General features: G+C 36.0%; 1 protein-coding gene across 1 annotated transcript; it reads left to right on the top strand.

Moving 5' to 3' along the window:
• Positions 1-798: 798 nt before the first annotated feature.
• On the top strand, positions 799-18,387 carry Lipn (lipase, family member N). Its single transcript, XM_013017042.1, has 9 exons — positions 799-906; positions 1,876-1,993; positions 3,855-4,053; positions 5,989-6,098; positions 8,832-8,968; positions 11,870-12,016; positions 13,626-13,697; positions 14,221-14,292; positions 18,154-18,387. The coding sequence occupies exons 1-9, from the start codon at positions 799-801 to the stop codon at positions 18,385-18,387; spliced, it is 1,197 nt and encodes a 398-aa protein (XP_012872496.1).
• The last annotated feature ends 5,509 nt before the right edge of the window (positions 18,388-23,896 follow it).

Genomic DNA, 23,896 nt, shown 5'->3' with positions numbered 1-23,896 from the left:
AATGGCTAGCAAAAGGTAAGCGCTCTAGATACTATGATTAGCTTCAAAAATTGTACTGTTTTTAACATTGATGGATGTAAGATAATTTTTAGTATGTACCGTATATATGAAAAACTATGCAGCTTCAAAATTTAACTATGTATGGGTACTAATTTGTATCGATTTATTTTGATATTAAGCTCTTGCTCCTCAGAACAAAAAAAGAGAGAGATTTTATTAAGAACTCACACTGCACTAAATGTGCTATTTATGTCCCTTTTAATCTTTACTGGTAACACCTCCAGGAAGAATCTGTTGTTATCTTAATGCTACTAACAAAGGAACCAAGACACAAAGCTCTTAACTAACTTGCCCAGAGTCAGAAATCTTATTTGTGGTGAGGCTCGACTTCAAAGGTCATGCCTGTTGGCAATAGCAGTACTCAGATGCCCTCATGCTGTGGAGCCTGCTATGAAGAGTCAAGCTTTGTTCAGGTGTCTATACCAGGAATAATCCCATTACTAGAAACAGAACCTAAATTTGTTTGCTTAGTGGAAACTCCATCTATTCATTGTTCTTGTTTGCTTTTTGGGCACTGAGCTACACCACTTTCTCTCTCTCTCTCTCTCTGTCTCTCTCTATATATAGATATTTAACTTCGAAGCCTCAGCTATAAATAATTTCATTTGTTCCTTTCTTTACAGTTTTAGCATGCCTACAATACTATTCAGGTTTTCATTAAGGAATGACTGTTATTTCATTAACACTGGTAAATTAAATTAATCTGTGAATATTAAATGTTTTGTGCCAGGCATTCCTATGATGTGGCTATTTCTGACAACAGCTTGTTTGATTTGTGGGACTCTAAATGCTCATGGATTCTTGGATTTGGAAAACGAAGTAAATCCTGAAGTGTGGATGAACACTGTAAGTCATAGAAGATTCCAAAGAACATCAGATAAAGCAGGATTAATGAGGTGGGATCACAAAAGACCCGCGTATTACAGAAAATCGCTAATAAGGAAAACAGGTAGATGATTTTTAATATCATTGTAACAGTCTGACTAGATTTGCTCCTTTGTGGCTGAAAACTAAGGTTTTCAAGTAGTAGGAAATGGAATTGTATTTTGTCTTTTATACTCATTAGGTCCTCATTTTAATTTATACCTTAAGAATGTTAATTCAAGTACTGGTGGCTCCTCTAACTCTAGCTAATCAGGAGGCTGAAACCTGGAAGGTTGAGACTTAAAGCCAGACTGGAAAAAAATAGCTTATGAGACTCCATCTCCAATTAACCAGTAAAATGGTAAAATGGCAGTGTAGAGCACCAGCACTATACAAGAAAGTTGAGTGAGATTGTGATAGCTTGAGTTCAAGTCCCTGTACTGACAAACACAAAGGCACACACACACACAGAGACACACACACACACATATACACACCAACAACCATTTGGACATATATATATATATGTACATATATATATATATACATATATATATGTATATATAAATGCCTTCTGTTTTCTATATATCTTTACTAAAAGATAAGCGCCTTTAAATATGAAACTTTATTACTGAGAATGAGGTCCTGGCTAAATATTCTAAACCCTCAACAATAGTACATGTTTTTTGAAGTCTTTTTTTGTTTTTTGAGACAAAATCTGGATTCAAACTTGATCTTCCCTTCTCTACAATTACAAGCATGCACCACCACACCCACCTTAGTTATTTTTATTTTATCAAGGCTTTATAATTTCATAGTTGCTTGGAGCAACAGATTTCACATAATTTATCCTAATAAGCACATGCCAGGTGCTTTGTTCTAGTTCTTTTTATGACCTTTAAGACACAAAAAGAATATAAACATCTTAATGCTTCTGTTTTCTCTGGGCAGAGTGAAATCATCACGTACAATGGCTATCCCAGCGAAGAGTACAATGTGACCACTGCGGATGGCTACATACTCGCCATCAACAGAATTCCCTATGGGAGGAGACACTCTAGCTACACAGGTATATGATGGACTGTGTTCTACTGAAATTTATTGCTGGTAATCCAACCAGACAGTGACTCGTTTATCAAAATTGACTGAATTTCTGGTTTAAATGGTTAAAAAGGAGGAGAGTCATGCTTTCCCCTCTAATTTTCTAAAGACAGACAAGAAACTAAACAAACAAATGACAAGCCTCATCTTGTAGACTTTCTCCAGGCTTGTTTGCTCCTATGTAAATGCAAAGGTGGGGCCCATAGTTCGCTAACTCAGGTGAGTCCAGGAAGTGGATTTTCTCACTGTTGGAAAGAGACTTGCATTCATGCAGCTAGCACCTGTGAGGTACCCAAAGGAGTCTTCTCTGAAGATTATAGGGTTCATCGCTGGATTTGAACATCAAACAAGCAAAAAAAAAATACCTTTTGGATAGAAATTCCATTTTAGGACATAGTAAAAATTAATTCATTCACTGCTATCTTAATTCCAAATTGTATGAAACCTTGTGGATCATATTCATTTTTGTTATATCTGTCAATTTCAGCCCCAAGGGAGAAGATACAACGTAAAGGAAGAGAACATTAAAAGTAAAAATATGTTTAAGACCAGAGAATTTTAGCAGGATTTAGAATTAAAAAATAACTTGTTGATGGGCTAGGGGAGGTAGTTCAGAATTCCAGTGTAGCAGGCATGAGATCCTGAGTTTAATTCCCAGCAAATAAATCAGTAGCTTACTGCATTGTACTAAACAAATCCATTAAAACTCCCTGCAATTCTAATATTCTCAGATAATGAAAGTGATATGGAATCAAAACAATAACTAGTGTCAGAAGTAAAGTTTAAACTTGGGCAGTCTGTCTCTGTAGCCTGTGCTATTAGCTATTAAATTGCAGTATATATGTTTCAGTTTTTCAATCCTAGTTCTTCTCACCTCACTGAGCACTCTTTTTCTTTCAGAACTTTGAGAAACAATGAAAACATGGTAGAATGGATTAATTCTGCTACTGGTTTTTGAATGTTCTATAGTGAGCAAAGGCTGGGAATTTAGGATCTGGGTAAAGAACTAATCAGGACCCATATATACTAACCCCTATACCTTCACTGGAAGCCTAGGAGATTAACCCACATTAAGCTTGTACCACTTCTTCTGCTGCGTAAGTTTACATTGAATGACATGGTACATTTTTTAATCAATTGAACTCTTGATGAGCATTTGGCTTATGCCTAATTTGTAGCAGATATAAATAAATCTGTCATGCACATTCTCTTCCCAAGAAAGATCAAAATTCAAAAACCAAATTATGCGTTATACTGAAACCATATCAACTGACACCATCGTAAAGGTGAAAAGTCATAAATGGAACTGTCAGTAAGTTGCTGATGATAAATGAATGCAGAGTAGAGAGCACATACTGTGATGTAAGACCGAAGTGGGGTTGAGTCTTGGCTTTCTGCATCATCAGCTAGTCAACTCTCTGGAATTGGTTTTTATAACTGTAAAATGATTCTTAAAGTAGCAGCTACTTTTTTCATGCCATTATTCGGGCATGAACTCAGGATTTCATTTTCTCACTTGCCTATGCCGCTCAAGGCTGGAACACTACTACTTCAACCACAGCTAAACTACCATCTTTTTCTGATTACTTGACGATAAAAGAGTCTCATTGACAGAGCTGGCTTCAAACCATGACCCTCAAATCTCAAACTCCTGAGTAGCTAGGGTTACATGTGTGAGCCACCAATGCCAGGCTAGTAACTATTTCTGTGTGTACACATGTGTATTCATGTGGGTGTGTGTTTATCCCATGTAGATACGTGTTTCTATAATGTTTCTGGCATATACTATTTGTTATAATTTTCTTCTATCTCGACAATCCCTTCTCTAGGTCCCCGGCCAGTTGTGTACATGCAACACGCTTTGTTTGCAGACACTGCTTACTGGCTTGAGAACTGTGCTAATGGAAGCCTCGGGTTCATTCTGGCAGATGCAGGTTACGATGTATGGATGGGAAATAGTCGGGGAAATACTTGGTCAAGAAGACACACAACACTCTCTGCAAATGAAGAGAAATTCTGGGCCTTTAGGTAAACTGTATCTAAGAAAAAAACAAGAGCAAATTTGGAGGTGGTTTCATTAAAATAATAGATATTATTCAGAATCTGTAATACTTTCTAACATCTTCAAAGAGGAAAAATGATGAGAACCTTTGATTTTCTTTGATTCTTGATTTTAGAAAGATCCTTTGACCATTCAATCTGTCCAGTCCTACACACACATCACTAGTTTGTCCAGGAAACAGCTCAGGAAATTCCTATTTCAAATTTATGAACTCATTTAAACAGTGTTTATGAATGCCTATGGTATGTGTATTTCAAAGGTAAACCCACCCAAATAAGCTTACTTTTACTCATATTTATGCAAATCTTTTCCTCCAGGACAACCAATTACTTTTGCAACATTTATTTAAAGAAATTATGGTTGAAATTGTACAGCAAATTCCAATATTAGAAAAATTCCTATGTGAGTTTTTACAAACAATGATCATGGACAATGAATAAGAAATTATTGACCATTTCTCTTAATGAGTGTGCTTTGCTATTATCAGAGATCTTCAATTCCTCTGGCTTCACTTCCCTTTCGGTTTTCTAACCTACTGCTAGAATTGAGTATGCATTTACCTCATATCAATCATATAGCTAGTGCATACTAAGTCTTTAGTGAAGACGCCGGGCGCTGGTGGCTGGTGGCTCACGCCTGTAATCCTAGCTACTCAGGAGGCTGAGATCTGAGGATCTCCTTCAAAGGCAGCCCAGGCAGGAAAGTCCGTGAGACTCTTATCTCCAATAAAACCCCAGAAAACCGGAAGTGGCGCTGTAGCTCAAGTGGTAGAGCGCTCGCCTTGAGCTGAAGAGCTGAAGGACAGTGCCCAGGCCCAGGGTTCAAGCCCCACGACCGACAAAAAAAAACAAACAAACCTGTCTTTAGTGAAGAAAAAAATATAGAATAAGTTGTCGAGGTTCACAGCTCTGTGGGAGGGGAAAAATAGAGAAATATTTTTGTATTCCTGCTTCTTGACTGAGATCTTGAAGTTCCTTTGTTTTAGTTCTGCTAATATTATTTTAGAAACCATTCATGTGTGCTTTACATAAATATCTTTAACTGTACTGAATATTATATAGGCCTTTTTATCCTTTTATATTGATGCTGGTGTAACTGGTATTATGGAATATTGGTGCATATGTCTGATAGGCATCTGTATGAACAGAAGAGCCAACAATAGCAACATCTAATTTGGTGCTTACCTGCAGCCAACTTGTTTCTTTTTTCTACTATTTAATAGTTACAGCAGCTCTATAAACCAGGCACTGAACTATTTATTTCTCAATTGAGGAAGCTAAGGTTCAGAGCATTTAAGGTACCTAAATAGTAAATGGTGCAATCCTAATTGACACTAGTCATGTTTTCCAAGTGCAGGAATGGGTATTGAATAGCTACATATGTCAAGAATCCCATCAGGCAGTGTGAGAAGGAGAGGCTTGCAAAGAATTCAGAAAAAGGAAGGAAATAAAGAGGAAGGAAAAAGAAGAGTGAACTTTAAATAGCATACGCAAATCTTGAAATTGTGCCTCTTATTAGGAAGTAAACTATAAATGGGGCGAGCTAAAATGCTTTACATTTACTTGAGTAAATAATGTGATGCACACTGACAGCACAGAATTCTATATATAAAGCAGGCAGGTATCTGAAGGGTGCTGTGCTTGTTTTGCTTGTAAATGTTCACTCAGAAAGAATGACAGAGGGAGAGCAGAGTGAGAGAGAGTGAAAGAGGGGGGGTGTCAATCATGCTATGGAGCCCAGAATGAACTCCACTCACTATGGAGCCCAAGCCTAAACTCACTATCATCCTATCTCAGCATGCTAAGAGCTAGGACTATAGCTATGTGCCACGGTGCTCAGATTGTGTGTAAATTTTAAAATTATAGTTGTAAGTATTAATAACCCCTTATCTTATCTTGCAGTTTTGATGAAATGGCCAAATATGATCTACCAGGAGTAATAGATTTCATTGTAAATAAGACAGGCCAGGAGAAGTTGTATTATATTGGTCATTCACTTGGCACTACAATAGGTATGTTGACAATAGTCAATTTTATTAGTGTATTCCAGGAGGAATGCACCCAGAAACTGAACTGTAATAAATTCTAGTTATAATGCTTGTCACTCTCTACCCTATTCTGGAAACAACCCTATTGCACTAAGTGCTCGTGAATCTATAGACCAGAGACTGAGAATTAGGACAAAACCTCTCCCTGATTTCAGATTATAGCTGCACATTTCTAATGATGATATCATTTTTCAGAAATAACATGTGCTCCAAATCCAAGGATGTAGTCTAAAGAGAAATCTTGTAGATTCCTTCTGCTCTATTAAAGTAAAGCTTCATGCTATGAAATATCCCTGAATCATTATAAAATACAACAGATTGAATTTAAATTAAATTTAAAGGAGGGGAGTGGACTTATTTATTTTTTTTAATTTTTGCTGGTCCTGGGGCTTGAGCTCAGGGCCTGGACACTCTGCCTGAGCCTCTGTGCTCAAAGCTAGAAGGCTAGTGCTCTACCACTTAAGCCACAGTGCCATTTCTGGCTTTTTTCTGAGGAGTTTTTTGGAAATAAAAGGTTCAAGGACTTCCCTGCCTGGGCTAGTTTTGAACCGTGACCCTCAGATTTCAGCCTCCTGAGCAGCTAGCATTACAGGTTCAAGCCATTGAAGTCTAGCTTAAGTTGAATAAATGAGAAGTTGGTTACATCTGTTTGCAGGTTGAAACAAAATAATATAACCAATCAACTGGATGTCCTTATTCAGCATACAGCTTAATGTTTATAGAATAGAATTAAATGGAAGCATCATGTAGACATCTGTAAGTTTTTTAAAAATTATGTTCTTTAAAAAAATCAGCATCTTAGCATTGGTCTCAAGTGGGCCTAAGGTGGGGAAAGTGGAAATGTACCTGCTTAGTAAGCGTGATGTTCTGAGTTGAAACTTCAGAGCTACTAAAAAAGCATTCTGTTAATGATTTGCTAGCACTTTTGTAAAGAAATTAGCAGTCTAATTCCACATAAAAATTTACTATGCTGATAAAATAAGAACTTACTATTGATCTTATGCTGAATTGTCTAACATTAAGAGGATAGACATATAAAAATAAACAATATTGTGGTTGGATAAAACTGTACACAGATGGTGACTTTTCTTCTATTTCTACTAGCACCATTTTCAGCAATAGCAAACAAATACTGATCAGTAGTCATCAATACAGGCAGTTGTCAGGCTTAGCATGGGCAGTGAATATCAGGAGACATAGACAAAAGTAGTATCAAAGTACCAAGAGAAGAACCCAAAATTTTCATTAATAGTCAAATCATTGTACAATTATAATATCTAAAATTATATTATAAGATCAATTCTGCTGAATGTTCTTTCTATATGTTATAAACTTTTCTCCCATCAGTTTTAAGAATAGCCCTTCTGTTAATACTACTTCACAGAGAAGGAAACAGAAGTTCAGAGAAACTGACTTGTGCAAGGTCTCTGAAGACATCAGTGGCAAAACAGAGATTCAAATCAAGTCAGTCTGACCAGTAGAGTGGATGGGCACTGTGTAGAGAATGAACAGAGAAGAAATTATTCAAGTTGGGTCTGGAAAAGAGGGTAGGGTTTACCCATGCCTCTACTAGTTTTCAAAGGAGACAGAAGAAATGTTACCACCGGTGTTCCATATTATATGTAGACAGAAAATGTTTTAGTGATCACTATTTACATTTTAGTCAAAGCATATTTTTTTCATTTTGTGGAAAGAACCCTATTGTTTGTACTATATTTAGTCCCTAAATATTAATAGGAGACTGCACTCACTGTAACCACCAGAAAACACATCTTTTCACATTTCCAAAAACCCTCTGATGAGAGGTAATATACCTGATTTAGAGTCTTTCTATGAATTATTCAGTTGATTTACCTACCTAATACAGCTTTAAAATTTCAATAATGTATTTGTACACACACACACACACACACACACACACACACACACACAGACACACATGTCAAGGGAAGCCTAGAAAGGCACCTTGGGAAATCAACATACATAGATAGTCTCATGGCCTTCCTACCACCCTCATCACCATGGAACTATAAAAGTTGCAACACTGCTCCTGAAAGAGCAAAGTAAAGGAAGAAAGTTGATCCTTACTGAGCCTTTCTCCTCCTTAATGGACCAGGCATAATTTCTTCTACTTTGCCAGTTGGAAGGTTTCTGAAGGGTTTGTGAATATCCACGAAGGAACTGAAAGTAATGGCAGTAAAATTTTATTCTGTATTGAGAAAGAAAGCCTTTGGAATGACTGGATTATACTGAAGAAAGACCTGTGTGAGCCATGCTTTATGAATTTCATGGCTTACTTTGTTTTGGGAAGCTCTAAGAGTCATTTTGGCATCTCAGAGTTGAGAGTGAAATGAAAACATTTCCAGCACTTACCCAACGTTTGGGGAGTGAAATCATCTACACTTAGCCAGTAGTAGTTGTTTCAGCAGCTCATCCCTCACCTTCCACATTCTAACTACTCCATGACCCCAACAAGGTCAAATTGTCCATCAGTAGAATATGAGAAAGTTGTGGTTTGGGGAGTGGAAAGAAATGAAGACAGAAACCCTTGCAGAATACTAGAAAACATTCCAATTTTTCCAAAACCATTGCAACAGAAAGACAAAATTAACTAAGTAGTACCCCACTTTGGTTTGTAGAAATATTGCATAAGCATTTCTAATGTTTACAAGATTATCTTGTCTCCTGCTTTCTCAGGGTTTGTGGCCTTTTCCACCATGCCTGAACTGGCACAAAGAATCAAATTGAATTTTGCCTTGGGTCCTGTGATGTCATTCAAATATCCCACAAGCATTTTCACAAGTTTTTTTCTACTTCCAAGTTCCATAATCAAGGTAGGCGTTTCCTTTTTGCTAAAACTCACCCAAGGATCTTATGTTGGACCATAGATTGTTTATTAATAAAAAAAACTTGTATGAAGTAAAGAGAAAATTTAGATCAAACCTAAAATAAATAGACTCTATGAGCTTGTGTTTGCCTGTTTTATGCATGCATGTCTGTGCCATTGTGCTACAGGTACTATATATAATTTACCATAGTTAGTTACTTGTATCTATTTGAATTTCAAAGTGAGCTGAGTACTATTTCACTATAGCATCTACTAACAAATTTTCTATTTATAAGCTTTTTGAATTATCTTTCAGTAGCTGTACAAAGAGATTTTAACTTAATGTATCATGCAGCTTGATCATTCATGTTGATCAATATTATTCCTTCCATTGATCTTCCTCATCTGTCCCAACCATTATTTTTAAATTCTATTTAATTGAACAATTCAATGGATTCACATATCCAACTGGCAGGTACTCTTCAAATTACAAATGACCATGAATGTCCCAAGTTGAACATTAGAAAACTTTGATGAACACATACTCTTTTCCATCTTGAGAGCTTACTTTAATTTAATAAGGCTACATGAAAAGGTCTCAATGTCAGATACTCAAGTATTCACTAAAATAATAATTCGCATTTTAAGAGTTGTTTTATTGACAAGTATGGATTTGGAATTTTATTCACTCAAAGGTCATTTCAGCTTTATTTTGAGTTATTTCTGTATGAATGTCTTGGCCACAAAGAGCATAACTTTGAGCATACTCTTGAATTACCAAAATTTCCCTTTGAATTTGAGATATGGTAAAAAAATACATTTGTACTAAAGTGAACATGAGGAGACAAATTAGAGTTTCACAATTATTAATATGTAAGACAGCAATACCATAATCAGAAGTCAACTGTCAGGAAAGAAAGGATATATGTTTTTATAAGCCCTAATTATTGGTTCAACAACAGTCTCGTACTGTTAATCATGAAGATAAATATTGTTACTCCTGTGTGATTGATAGCTCTATTTTAAAATGTGTTTGCATCAGCTCTATTTCAAAATGTGTTGACATCAGTTGAATTCGTTTGGAATGTTATCTTTATTTGTGGAAGGCTAAGTAAACTCATTTGTTGATTTAAACCCATCATCTTGTATGTATGATATTTGTTTGTCTTATACATCAGATATGAGACAAATTCTGTTCCTGGCTCATCTCATTTCACATGATCTATTGTGAAAATTCTTATTACTTTAAATACTATTCTCTGGCTCTCCCAGTCTCTTGTGGAGAGCTTCAGAACACCACTAGAGTTCCTAGAGAAAGTTACCAAGTTCTAGAAGTGTTATCCAAAAGGCTGCCTTGTTTTCTTCACATCTTGCTAATGTATTTTAGATAAGCAAGAGGGTTTTATTATTCTGTTCCCCTACATGCAAACCATATTCTCTGACCAAATTCACCCCTTCTATAACGTACCCTCCTCTCTTTGCCCTCATCCCTAAACAATCGCACTTACAAAGCAAGTATTTTGCCCGTATTCACCTTCCCTCATCTTCTGTTTTCTCTTCTCCTCCTCCCATTAGTATTCCCACACAAGACAGTCTCTGTTTCACAAACCTCTCATTTACAGTTTTAAAATATGCTAAGGTGTTTTATTTCTTTTTTTGCCGGTCATGAGGCTTGAACTGTGGATCTGGGCGCTGTCCCTGTGCTCTTCAGCTCAAGGCGAGCACTCTACTGCTTGAGCCACAGTGGCACTTCCGGTTTCCTAGTGGCTATTGGACATAAGAGTTTCACGGACTTTCCTGCGCAGGCTGCCTTTGAACCATGATCCTCAGATCTCCGCCTCCTGAGTAGCTAGAATTACAGGTGTGAGCCACGGGCACCCTGCTTTAGAATATGCTCATTTTTATAACAGTTTTTTGCGATGGTATTTCACATGTGCCTGAATTATACTTCGGCCACATTAACACCTTCTATTCTGTATTTCCTAGTTGCTCCTACTCTTCTAGTACTCAGCTGCTTTCAATGAAGTTCCTTAAGCTACCTGCACACATAAACGCAATGTATTTAGATGGTCTTCACCCTCCACCATTTTCTTTTTACTCTCTCTCCTTTCTACTCATCTCTTCAGAACAGTTCCCCAACTACAATCATGTTGGAGATAAGATTTCTTTCAGGTCTATATTCTACAGATGAGCAAAAGCATGTGACCTTTGTCCTGAATTTGCATTCACTTTATATGATCGTCTGGAGCTTCATCCATTGCAAAAGAAAAAAGAATCCCATTCTTCCATGAACATGTTAAGTCATCATTTTCCAAATGCTTGGATGACCTTCTTCAGTGATATATACTTTTCTGCTGTAGATGGTTTTTACTTCTTTAAATTTATTCCCTGGAACTTTTTTCTTGAGGTTTCTGTAGAGGTGTTTGTTTTTTTTCCTGATTTGTTTTTCAATCTGTCCATTGTTGGACATTATCACTTCTTTTATGTCTGGTACCACTTTCTCTTTGGCAGCTCATTCTCTAATTTTTGTTATGAGAACTGATGAACCTTGGAGAGCACTAGAAAGCCAATGTGTACATAATGTAATATTTCACCCTAATTAAAAAAAAAAAGGTTTTTACTTTCCTGCTAATGAGAAATCACTGATTCAACAGAGTATAAAGGAAGTTCACTATGGAGGCATGAATTGGGGGTTGAAGATTCTTTATTGGAATCTGATGGCCTTGTTCATTTGGAAATGGATTCCTAAAACATTTTCTCTAAAGGACTTATATTGCTTGACTGAAATAATTAATGTAAAAAGAAATAGAATACAATGTAAATAGAAATAGATATAGTCCATTCCTAGAATGAAGGGAATATAGTCTGAAGATTTTGAATTATATATATACTTTTTTTTCTTTTACAGGCTATGTTTGGTACCAAAGGTTTCTTTGTAGAAGATAATAATAAAAAGATAGCTTCTACAAAAATCTGCAATAATAAAGCACTCTTACCAATGTGTATTGAAATGTTGTCCCTATGGGCTGGATTCAACAAGAAAAATATGAATGCAGTATGTATAAGAATTATGAACCATTTGATACTTGAATATATCTCACCTCTCCTTTGATTCATTTTGCCTATCATACCACATAAATTCAGGTAGTATCCCAATTCATTAAATGTAGACATTAGTGATGCCTAGAGAAGTAAGTACTCAGACAGACTATAACTAAGAAGACTGGGAAAAGAAAAGGCAACTGCATCTTCCCATCCTTAGTAAAAATGGGATAAAGTGTTTCATAATGGGTACCAAATTCTCACAAGTTTGCAATCAGTTACTACTATGATAATTAATTCAAACTTATTGCGTTTATACTCTGCATTAAAAACAAAACTCTAGAAAAAGAAAGACGCCTATATCAGTATAACATGTATTTACTGTATGTCTTCCTTTATATGTAACATTTTTTAAAATTTCAAATAAAATTTACCACTTGAAAATCTAGGATAAAATAAAAGAACATTTGAATCCCCTTCCTAAAGATAAATAGCAGTCTTAACAGTCTTATTTTATAACGTGCTTATTTCTAGTTATTGGAAATTCAAGAAGGAAAGCAAGAGGAGGAAGAATTTGTATTTGTAGACTAGTATGGTTAAATAGTTATGTCACAATCAAGCCAGTACCAAGATAGCTGTTCTCCAACGGTTCATCTGACTGCTATTATCTTAGAGGTTGAATTATGTTATATTGAACCCATAAGACCCATTAAAAGACTTTTCCTCAAAAAGTAAACTTTTATTTTATTTTTTTTGCTGGTCCTGGAGAACTCTGAGCCTGGGCACTGTCCCTCAGTTCTTTTTACTCAAGGCTAACAATTTACCACTTGAACCATAGCACTACTTATAGCTTTTTCTGTGATTAATTGGAGATAAGAGATTCACTGACTTTCCTACATGGGCTGGCTTTGACCATAATCCTCAGATGTCAGCCCTCTGTAATCTAGGATTACAGGCATGAGCCACCAGGACCTAGCAAAATAAATAAATATTTTAAATAGCTTTCTTTAAATGTGTTCATTATATTCTAAGAAATATAATTATGATTACTGTTGGGTGACTAATTTTTGTCTCTGATATTTACAAAAATTGAAATTTTTTGGAAGGAATTGAATTTTAGCCTTTATTTTTATAGCACATTGTGAATTTTTCCAAGAGCCCATCAAGTTAGCAGTATGGTTTTTAATATACTTTTAATAGATGAAAAAATGAATCCAGAGATAGTAAACAAATGGATCAAATTTATAAGGCTGATAATTAACATGAGATCCTAGGTTCAGATTTTGTCACCTATTGTACTATAGCAGTCTATGTGCCTGGTCAGAACACCTCTTTCACATTTGCAGCTAGCACCTTTTCACATTGCTTGGCCCAAGGATATCTACTACTGTATATATAATATATAATACATGTTATATAATATATCTCAGGGTAATAAATAATATACATATTATATAATATGTTGCATATTATATATAATATATATCAAAGTAATTCTGCCTCATCATTTTCAAAGTACCAGTATATATTATTAATTCTAATAGTAATTGTTCTCTGCTTCTGATAGGAATCGTTTATTTCATTGAGTGGTTTTTGCTGTAACATGGGTTTAATTTCTCTAGAGTCGAATAGATGTGTATATGGCTCACGCTCCCAGTGGATCATCAATACAGAACATTCTGCATATAAAACAGGTAGATATTATCCACTTCAGTCCTCATTTTCATTCTATATGGAAGGGCAAAGTTGCACCTCTTGACAAGACTATCCTGAGAAGCTTAGCAACTTGTTTCCAATTTGTCCTTTTTGCTACTCTCATATTTTGATTTCCCTGGCCTTTAAGGGAAAGAATTTTGTGGTGGAAACCAAATGGATGACATTAACAAGTTCCATATTAGATAGAGACTACAAAACAGTCCCTTAGTTAAAGAGGTAAATAGAGCGAATCTCAAGAGGGCTGAAACTCTCACAGACAGAAATATCTGCTATTTGGTTTTCTTTTCACGTCTTGCTTTTCTATATGATTTTTGTTCAAACTAAGGGAAATCATTAATTTTCTATCAGACCCCACTTTCCAAAATGAGAATGTATTTATTTCCTTCTGGTGATACAGAAACCCTACTTTCTTCCCAGTATAGTGTTTTTCCATTATTGTCCCCATAATTGTTCCATAATTGTTAACGTACAAATTGCTTTTCTAAAACTTGTTTATTTCAGCTTTACCGATCTGATGAATTCAGAGCTTATGACTGGGGAAGCGAAGCAGAAAATATGCATCATTACAATCAGGTAAGCTACATGAAGAGACCACAGAATGAAGTTCAAGAAATTTTAATAGCAATCATTTAAGAATAAGAAAAACTCTACTTACTAATTGGTGGCATTTGCACAACTAGATTTTTCTGGCAAAAATATGCAATGTATATAGTAACTGTAGAAATTTTAGAAATAAAATGAACTTATATAAAGGAAATCAAATATTTATAATCCCTCTATCCAGAGATTACTATATGCACTAATGCTTTCATGTATTAATTTCCTCAGCATTTTGTTGATTTATACAACTTTTAATCTTGCTTTCTTCATTTCAGGATAAAGAAAAAATACTAAAAATTAATGGAGTGAAACATAATTATAATACAAATAATGAAAACTATCTCATAAAAATCTTGACAGACTAAAATGACAACTTTATTATACTGACAGAAAAACATCTAAAACTCATTCTGAAAGTATATTTCAACATTAAGAATTGGGTCTTGGGCTGGGCAGGTGGTTCAGTGGTAGAGTGCTTGCCTCTCATGCATGAGGCCCTAGATTCAATTCCTCAGCACCATATAAGCAGAAAAATCCAGAAGTGGCACTGTGGCTCAAGTGGTAATAAAAAAAAAGAATTGGGTCTCAAAATATCTTTTTCCCATATCACTTTATGTGTGAAAATCTGTAGACTTAACACCGTATTGTTAATCAACTCTTCTCCAATTTTTCTATTCATAATTAGAGCCTTGAATTCTAAGTATGAATTAAGTAAATTAAATTAAATACTTTCCTTGACTATATTTTTCTTTCTTTATTGGTTGTAGGGCTTGAACTCAGTACCTGGGTACTGCCCCTGAGCCATTTTGTGCTCAAGGCTAGCATTCTTCCACTTGAGCCACAGAGGTACTTCTGATTTTTGAGTGGTTAATTGGAAATAAGAATCTCATGGAGACTTTTCTGCCCAGTCTGGCTTTGAACCATGATCCTCATATCTCAGTCTCCTGAGAAACTAAGCATGAGCCACTGGTGCCCAGCTTAGGCTATGTTGTTAATAGATATTAATGCCAGCATACAAACAATCAGACCAGTGGATTTCTCAACAATAAATCAGAAGATTAAATTTATTACCCCTGCAGTAAGTCTAAGACCTACATTATGAATATTTTATTTATTTTTAATCATTTTGAGTAACGTGATTTGCATACAGTAAAATTTGATGATTATAGTTTTTCAATTCAATGAGGTTTGACAAATATATTCATTTATTTAACCACATAATAATCAAATTACAGAATGGATATTTTTCTGGCCAAATGTTCTCTTGTCTCTTACACTGTGTTTATACACAAATATGCTTTTTTCTAGGGCCTCCCTCTCCCTCTCCCTCCCCCTTTCTTCCCCCTCTCCCCCTCTCCCTCCCTCCCTCTCCCCCTCTCTCTCCCTCCCTCTCCCCCTCTCCCTCTCCCTCCCTTCCTCCCTCTCTCTCTCTTTCTCTCTCTCTCTCTCATTTGCTTGTTCATGGCTGGTACTCTAACACTTGAGCCACATCTCCAGTCTAGCACAAGGTACTATTTCAGTGGTTAATTGGAAATATAGTCTCATGGACTTTTCTGCCATGTTGGCTTCAAACCACTACCCTCTGGAACTCAGCCTCCTGAGAAGCTAGGATTACAAGCATGAGCCACTGGCACTCACCTAAATGCATAAGTTTAGAAAAGGCCCAGGAAAAGCAAATAACAAATGTTAAATTGGTTATCTTCAGTTAAGTGAAATAAAGTAGATGAACGCAAAGTAGTAAAAACTTCTTCTCTTGGACTTAACACACAGTATTTTTTCTTTCTTCCATTAATTTTAGTGAACAAATATATTTATGTGATGTTTGCATTTACAAGACAACAGATACACACACATACATGAACATGTGTGCACGCTCGCGCACACACACACACACAATTATACACCTAAAAATAATAGTCAACTTCTGATGTATGTCAGGGTGTCAGCATTCATCAACATCTAGCTGGTTCTATCCTGCTCCAAGCCAATCCTGATTAGGTTGTTTTTGCTGTTGTGGTTTTGGTTTTAATTTTATATGGTTTGAAGTCAGTTTCGTTCCATTCCCTATGAGAAGCTATTCTCATCAATTAACCTCCCCCTGAAGTCACCAGCAATATCTCTATTTCCCCCCAACCTGCACTTCCCATGAAAATCAACCCATGGAGGTTGGTGGCAAGGCTCAGTTGGTAGAGTGCTAGTCTATGAGCAAAAGCTAGCTATGAATCCTGGTCTTGGGTCTAACAAAAGAAGATCAACCTATATAAGTTCCAAGAGGGTAGGGATTTCTCTCTATTTTGTTTCCTAGGTTTTATTTTTAATCTCAGAAGAATACCTGGAATGTCCCAGGCCCAGATTCTCAATATTTATTTGCTATATAATAAAATCATTATTTCCTTCTCATCTGGATCAAAATGCCGGTGTCCTTCTGACTCTCCCCTGCCTTTCTCTATCAGAAATTAATTTGCTTCTGTGCCATTTGTCCTGTCTTTCATCACCTCCCTTTCTTCCTAGATGCTTTTTTTATCTCACCTGAACCTTTGTCTTTAATGAAAAACAAGCAAATTTTCTCTTAATCTGCCAGTTCTAACAAGCCACCATTCCATCAGTCTATTTCTACTGTTTAAAAACACGTATAAAAACTGTTTCCCTTTTTTACTCACTCATGTACCTTTGAACATCCAGTTTTAATCTTCATCTACCTATTGCAGAACTCCATTTAAAGTCATCTGTGATATTGAATTGCCAGATTCAGTTGTCTGAAATGTGCTATGCTAGTTATAACAATCATTTCACAACTAGCTCCCCTAATTCCGTAATGCAATGATGCCTGATTTCCTTTCCATTTCTTTTTTTTTTTTTTTGGGTCCGGTCGTGGGCCTGAACTCTGGGCCTGGGCGCTGTCCCTCAGCTCTTTATCTCAAGGCTAGCACTCTACCACTTGAGCCACAGTGCCACTTCCGGCTTTTTTCTTTTTGCTTATGTGGTGCTGAGGAATCGAACCCAGGGCCTCAGGCATGCAAGGCAAGTGCTCTACCACTGAGCCACCTTCCCAGCCCTCCTTTCCATTTCTTATTGTTCCCTTTGTCCTCTTATTTTCCTCTCCCCCCCCCCTTCCCAATTGGGAGCACTCTCACAGTATTTCTCACAACTTTTTATTACCCTTGGAGAATGTAATCATGCCCAGAGCTACAATTAGGAACATCCATTTGTCTAGATATATTTAGGACTTATCTTCAACCCACTCCTTCAAGTCAAACCACGCACTGATGCTCATGTAGCTATTTTAAGATAGAGTTTCAGAAAAAAAACAACTCTGTATTTTTTCCCACAACTTCTGAAAGATGTCCAAATGCCTTACTCAGCTTGACACTCAAACCTTTATGATCTTCCTGCTCTATTTTATTATATTTCCTTCCTTATTATGACCTGCTCATTCTTCCTTCCCTGTGAAACCCTCCCATTCTATCTACCATTTTTATCTGTCAAAATTCAACTGCTCACAAGAGTCATTTCAAATTTATTCCTCTTTCCATTAAAGCCGAGTTGGAAAGAATTTCTTTTTGCCATCACTTCTCCTGTATTTTGAGACTACCTTATAGCATACAATCTACATTACTGTCTATACAGTGTTCATTTAATACTCTTGAATTGCCCCCTCCTTCACAAACTCCTTGAATGTAGGGGACAATATGTACTTTCTTTGCCTCTTACTTGGTGTCTAACAGATCTATGGCACAGCAGATACTCAGGTTGCTAAGATTTTTCCATTTGTTTAAATTCAGTTATTGCTGTGTCTAACTTCAGACCATGACTGCCCTGTTTCTCTTCTCACAGAGTCGCCCTCCACTATATGACATAACCACCATGAAGGTACCTACTGCTGTTTGGGCTGGTGGACATGACAGCCTTGTGACACCCCAGGATGTGGCCAGGATACTTCCTCAAATTAAAAATCTTAGTTATTTTAGACTTTTGCCAGATTGGAACCACTTTGATTTTGTCTGGGGCCTTGATGCCCCTCAACGGGTATATACTAAAATCATAGCTCTGATGAAGGAGTATCTCTAAATGCAATATAGCTCTAAGTGCAATGGTTTTACAGTTAAAAAAACAAACAAAACCAAATCAGATTTCAAGCCCAGGAGAGTTTTTAGGGGAAAAAGTACTCATCCATAATGAAGTTGAGCTCAGTGCGTCTGTGGATGTTGTTGACATGTTTCTGTTTCTGTATATCCAAACTAGAAATTATTTGAATTGTGCTGTTCTTATTTTAGGGAATATCTTTGTCTGGCATCTCAAAATCTCATACCTTTAGTTAAGGCTTAAGCCCTTTTTAAATCCAACTTAGCTACTCAATGTTCAATTGAGAAAGTAGGTAAAAGAAGGCCTTCTTTAGCCAGTTTTGAGTGTGTATAAACACATGTACAAACACATAATTTACACAAACAATACACCCCCTCCCCATTCCCTTTTTCTTAAGACTGATTATAAGCATAGGAGAGTCATTGTCAGAACAGTTACTTAGAAGCACATTCAGTGTCACTGTAACCTCCAGCTTACCTAGAATTAAGCCAATAGTTATTAGGGTACTCTATATAAACCAGTCATGAAATAAACCTTGATATATATCTGGAAGCATGAAAGAGAATAGCAAATAAAATGCAAGTTTTCCAGGAGCTTGTTATACATTTAACAAGATAGGTTTAGATAGAGACAATATTAAGAAAGAAAAAACATTAGGATTTGCTAAATTATTAATTACTAAAATTATTCACTCTAAGCTCCCTCCTTTGAAACAACGCCAGATTAAGGTGGCTTTCTTATAACAATGTTTTGTAAATCAATGACAAAGCAGTAGCCTCGAGTTATAACACATGAAAAACAATCCCCTCTTGTTTTAGTCTAAACAGCAACTAGACAGATCAGTCAGCATTTTCAGAGTAGAATTTATGTTACTATATTTGTATTTGTATAACATGTAATAAAACTCCTCCAAATAGCTTCATTTAGAATCAACAAAGGAAACAAGCCATGAATCTCTTTCAGTCCATAAAAGATAATGGATATTGATTCTAAGGTTAATACAGAGTTCAAAGAGTAATGTGAATTTTTTTCATTCCTGTACTTCTGAATGGTGTGAATTAGGAAGAGTTCTTTATCTTTTTACCTTCTATGAAGATGTAATTAATAAAGTAACTGTTGATGGTCCTCAGGGAAACATCAAAAATGATGCACATACATTCTTTTAGTAATGTACTTAAACTTAAAACAAGTGAATGCAAATTGGTTCTGCATGAAGAACCAAAGTCTTTTGGATATCAGATAATATATAAACATTCTGTAATTTATAGTCCATAATTTGTCATCCTTAATTTTTACTGTCTTTAAAGTAGGGTAAGGAGTCAGGCATGTTGCTATAATCTCAACACTAGAGAGACTGAAGCTGGAAAATTACAAGTTCAAGGATAGGCTGAGCTACATAATGAGAGCATGTCTCAAAAATTATACATATATATATGTATATATATGTAGTGATTAAAAACTTGGCAATTTTAACTTCGATAATTTTATAGTTCTTACTTAAGAAAATAACTAACATTGATCTCAATTTTAATGACTTTTATTGAACTTTTCAAAGAGCACAATGTGATTTTTGGTTGTTTTTTTTGGGGGGGGGGAGAGGGGTATATTTGTTCCGTACTGAGACTTGAATTTAGTGCCATGAACTGCTTGGCTTTCTTGACTCACGTCTGGCATTCTACCCTTTGAGTTACACCTCTAGTTCCCATAAAATAGTTTTCTTACAATATGTTCTTCATCTCATCAAATTGTCCCAACTATTTTAGTTTTTCTAAGAAGAAACATAAATGCCCTTGGAGTGCTTAGTAAGCATGTCATTCAACCAGGAGGCACAGGAAGGAAGGCACAGCACACTAAATTGTCTTACTACTAGCTATGAAAATCGAAGCGGCATTAATATCAGTAAATTGATTTTATGGGAACACTGAAAGACAGTGTTAATACAGGAATCTGGTTAAGTGAGTTGGTTAGAAGAGCTCCTATTACAATTACAATGCAGTTAATCGTCATGACCAATTCAATGGCTTACAACATCAAACATCTGTTTTTCATGTTTACCCACTTACCTTTAGGCATCTCTAGTACATTCAGGCTGAGAAATGGGTGCGCTTGGCTCAAAACCATCAGTTGAGTAGTTGTCTGTTCCCTACATACATCTTTTCCCTGGAACATCAGCCATCAGGTGGTTCTTCATAGGACTTATTCCAAGAGGGGAAAGGGCTAACTCAACCATACCAGCATATTTAAACCTCTGCCTGTGTCACTTGCACAAGCTAACCTCAGTGGAGTAGGGTAGTCTGCTTAATCTACCATGGAAGAGTGTAACTCATATGGCACAAGAAAAGTGGTACATACACTGTTAGATAAATGTAGCATAATATACAGCCTTTCCCATACTTTCTTTAATCAGTTCATTTACCCTGGACATCATTTCCAATGAACCCAGATCATTAGACTACCCGACAATTCATTATTAATAAACATTTTAAGGAAACAGCAAAGAAGAAAAACCCAAAGATATTGGGATGTCCTTTACAAAGCAGAATCAATGAGTAAAAAAATGCCAGATTTTAGCAGTTTTATAAGACACTTATTCTCTAGACTCAAGTAGTATGGAATAGGCAAGACAAAACTTTTGCCTCTCAGTCTAAGTTACAATCTCTTTAGATGGTTCTATTTTAAAATAATAAAACTCTCACAATTCATAAATAAATAGAATTCTCACAATTCTTTTGGAATCATTATTATGTAAAACATACAGTGTACATTTAAGCCATCAGATACTTTTAACTCTACTTTTTAAGCAATCTGTGATATCACAATTCTAGGTTCCTTTTCTTGCTCTTTCCCACAGTGGATAAGCTTTTAGCAGGCTGCAATGGTTCCTGACTATATTCTTGGATCTTGCCTCTTTTCAGCTTACATATAATGTTCTTTAAAATTAGTTGTTAAAATAAGAATGTTGAAAATCATATAATCTGGTGGTTTTCATGTAATTTTTTAACCTTTCATCTAGGAAAGAACTTGTGGAAGAGCAGACTGAATTTTAAAATGCAGTTTCCATTAAGAAAGAAGAATACACCTATTTCCTGGCTTTTATTTTGTTGGGCTTTGACCTAGACTTTCTAAAAGATTATGCCATTTGAGCTCTCCATGGAGTCTATTATACTTCTGATAATTCATTTGTAACCACTTTCATACTACCGGTGTATTTACTTATAGATTTATAGGTACATTCAATCTCTCAATAGATCCATGCAGCCTTTGTTTCTCTGGGTCTAGCTTACTGCACTTAATAGAATTTTTTTTCTAAGTCTCTTCATTTCCTTAGGAATGGTACAACACCAGGAAATTGGTATCTAAGAACAGGAGGCAGGACCAAAGGGAGGGGGTAGAGGAATGAAGAGGGGAAGAGAGGGAGAACACAGTCAAGAATTCATTATATATGCCTCAAAGTTCAGAAAAGTACACTGAGGAGGGTTGGAAGGAGGGTGAGAATGTTGAAGAGATGACATTTATCTAGATGCATTGTATTTATAAACTGCTCTGTTATATGGTACCTCCTTTGTCCAACTACTGAAAGAGAAAGAAAGAAAGAAAGAAAGAAAGAAAGAAAGAAAGAAAGAGGAAGAAAGAAAGAAAGAGAAAGAAAGAGAGGAAGGAAGGAAGAAGGAAGGAAAGAAGGAGGAAAGAAAGAAAGTGAAAAAAGGAGAATATTCAGAGTAGTAGATTTTATGAACTCTTTATAAAGGAGTGTTACAGGAAAAGAGTAATTAAGTGGATTTTAAATTGTATTGAAGTAGAAGGAAAATTAGCATATGACTCAGAAAATCTTCTAGTGTCTACAGCTGTTCAGACATAGTATCTTGAATAAGAGAATGAAAGTTCAAAGAAATGCAAATGTGGTTTTCTCTGCTAATCGAACTGCATTAGTCTTTAATTTGTGTTAGGAGGCATCTTTGCAGAAAGCCAAGTATAGGTTCTTGTGAGCAACGAGATAAATTGTGCAAAATAAAATTACATTGCTATCCTATTTTGATTTAAAGTGAATTAAATTTTAGTATATAACATGGAGTAATGAAAGATCTGAAACTTTAGACAAAAGTTGACATTCCTCTACAGTCTTGTCTAGATTCTACCTATTCTTGGATTTTTATTAATACAAGAGACAAATATGGATTTGGGAGAAATTACTTCTTTTTTTATTAATGAGTTTTTTAATGTGAAAATACCGTATGGTAGGGTTACAATTACATGAGCAAGGTAATGAGTACATTTCTTATTGTTGCCTCTTCCTTTGTTTCCCCTCACATCCTTGCCCTCTCATCTCTCCCTTCCCACTCCACCAAAGTTGTAAAGTTTGTTTTTCAATATAACGACTTGTACATCTCATTGTTGCAATGGGTCCACCTGTATCCCTATTTAAACAATTTGTTTTTTTTCTCTTCCCCTCCACAAATGATACCAACATCAAATACAGTGAAAACAGGGGTTATGCTATGGGGGAGGACATACAAAGCGACAAAGAAATCATCATATAAATATGTTAGAAACAATAGCAAGAAAGAAAAAACATTTGAGTCCCTTTTTGGGGGGGGGTCCAGTCGTGGGGCTTGAACTCTGGGCCTGGGCCAAAGCACCACTTCTGGCTATTTTCTTTTTGCTTATGTGGTGCTGAGGAATCGAACCCATGGCTTCAGGCATGCAAGGCAAGCACTCTACCACTGAGCCACCTTCCTTATCGTGGGGTTCATTTCGCCTAACATCAACTTATCTGACCATTTCTGCTTGTCTCAGACATATACTAGTTATTGCAAATAAGGGAAACCATGGGACCTATGTTTCTTTGGGCCTGGCTTACTTCACTTAATATAATTTTTTCCATTTCCTAACAAATGGGGTGATGTCATTCTTTTTGATGGAGGCATAGAATATATATAGAATAGATAGATAGATAGATAGATAGATAGATAGATAGATATCACATTTTCTTGATCCATTCATCTACTGAGGGGCATCTGGGTTGGTTCCATGTCTTAGCTCTAGAGACCCAGAAACACAACAAATCAAAGAAAGGGTGGACAAATGGGATTGCATGAAGTTTCAGAGCTTCTGCAAGGTAAAGGACATAACTAGCAAGATCAATAGAAAGCCCACAGATTAGGAGAAGATCTTCACTAGCCATTCAACAAACAAGGGTCTCATATCTAAAATTTACCTGGAACTCAAAACATTGAATCCCCTAACAACAAATCCTCAAAGAAACAACTGCCCAATAAATAAGTGTGCTTAAGACTTAAACTTCTCTGAAGAGGAAAGAAGGATGGCCAATAGATACATGAAGAAATGTTCAACCTCTCTAGTCATAAAAAGAAATGCAAATCAAAACAACACTGAGATTCCACCTCACCCCAGTTAGAATGGCTATAATCAAAAACTCTAATAACAACATATGCTGGAAGGGATGTGGCCAGAAGGGACCCCCTACTGCATTGTT

This window comes from Dipodomys ordii, unplaced genomic scaffold (genome assembly GCF_000151885.1).
Source record: "Dipodomys ordii isolate 6190 unplaced genomic scaffold, Dord_2.0 Scaffold34, whole genome shotgun sequence".
NCBI classification, from domain to species: domain Eukaryota; kingdom Metazoa; phylum Chordata; class Mammalia; order Rodentia; family Heteromyidae; genus Dipodomys; species Dipodomys ordii.
The sequence above is the reverse complement of the archived record's forward strand: the minus strand, read 5'-3'. Positions and strand labels throughout refer to the sequence as shown.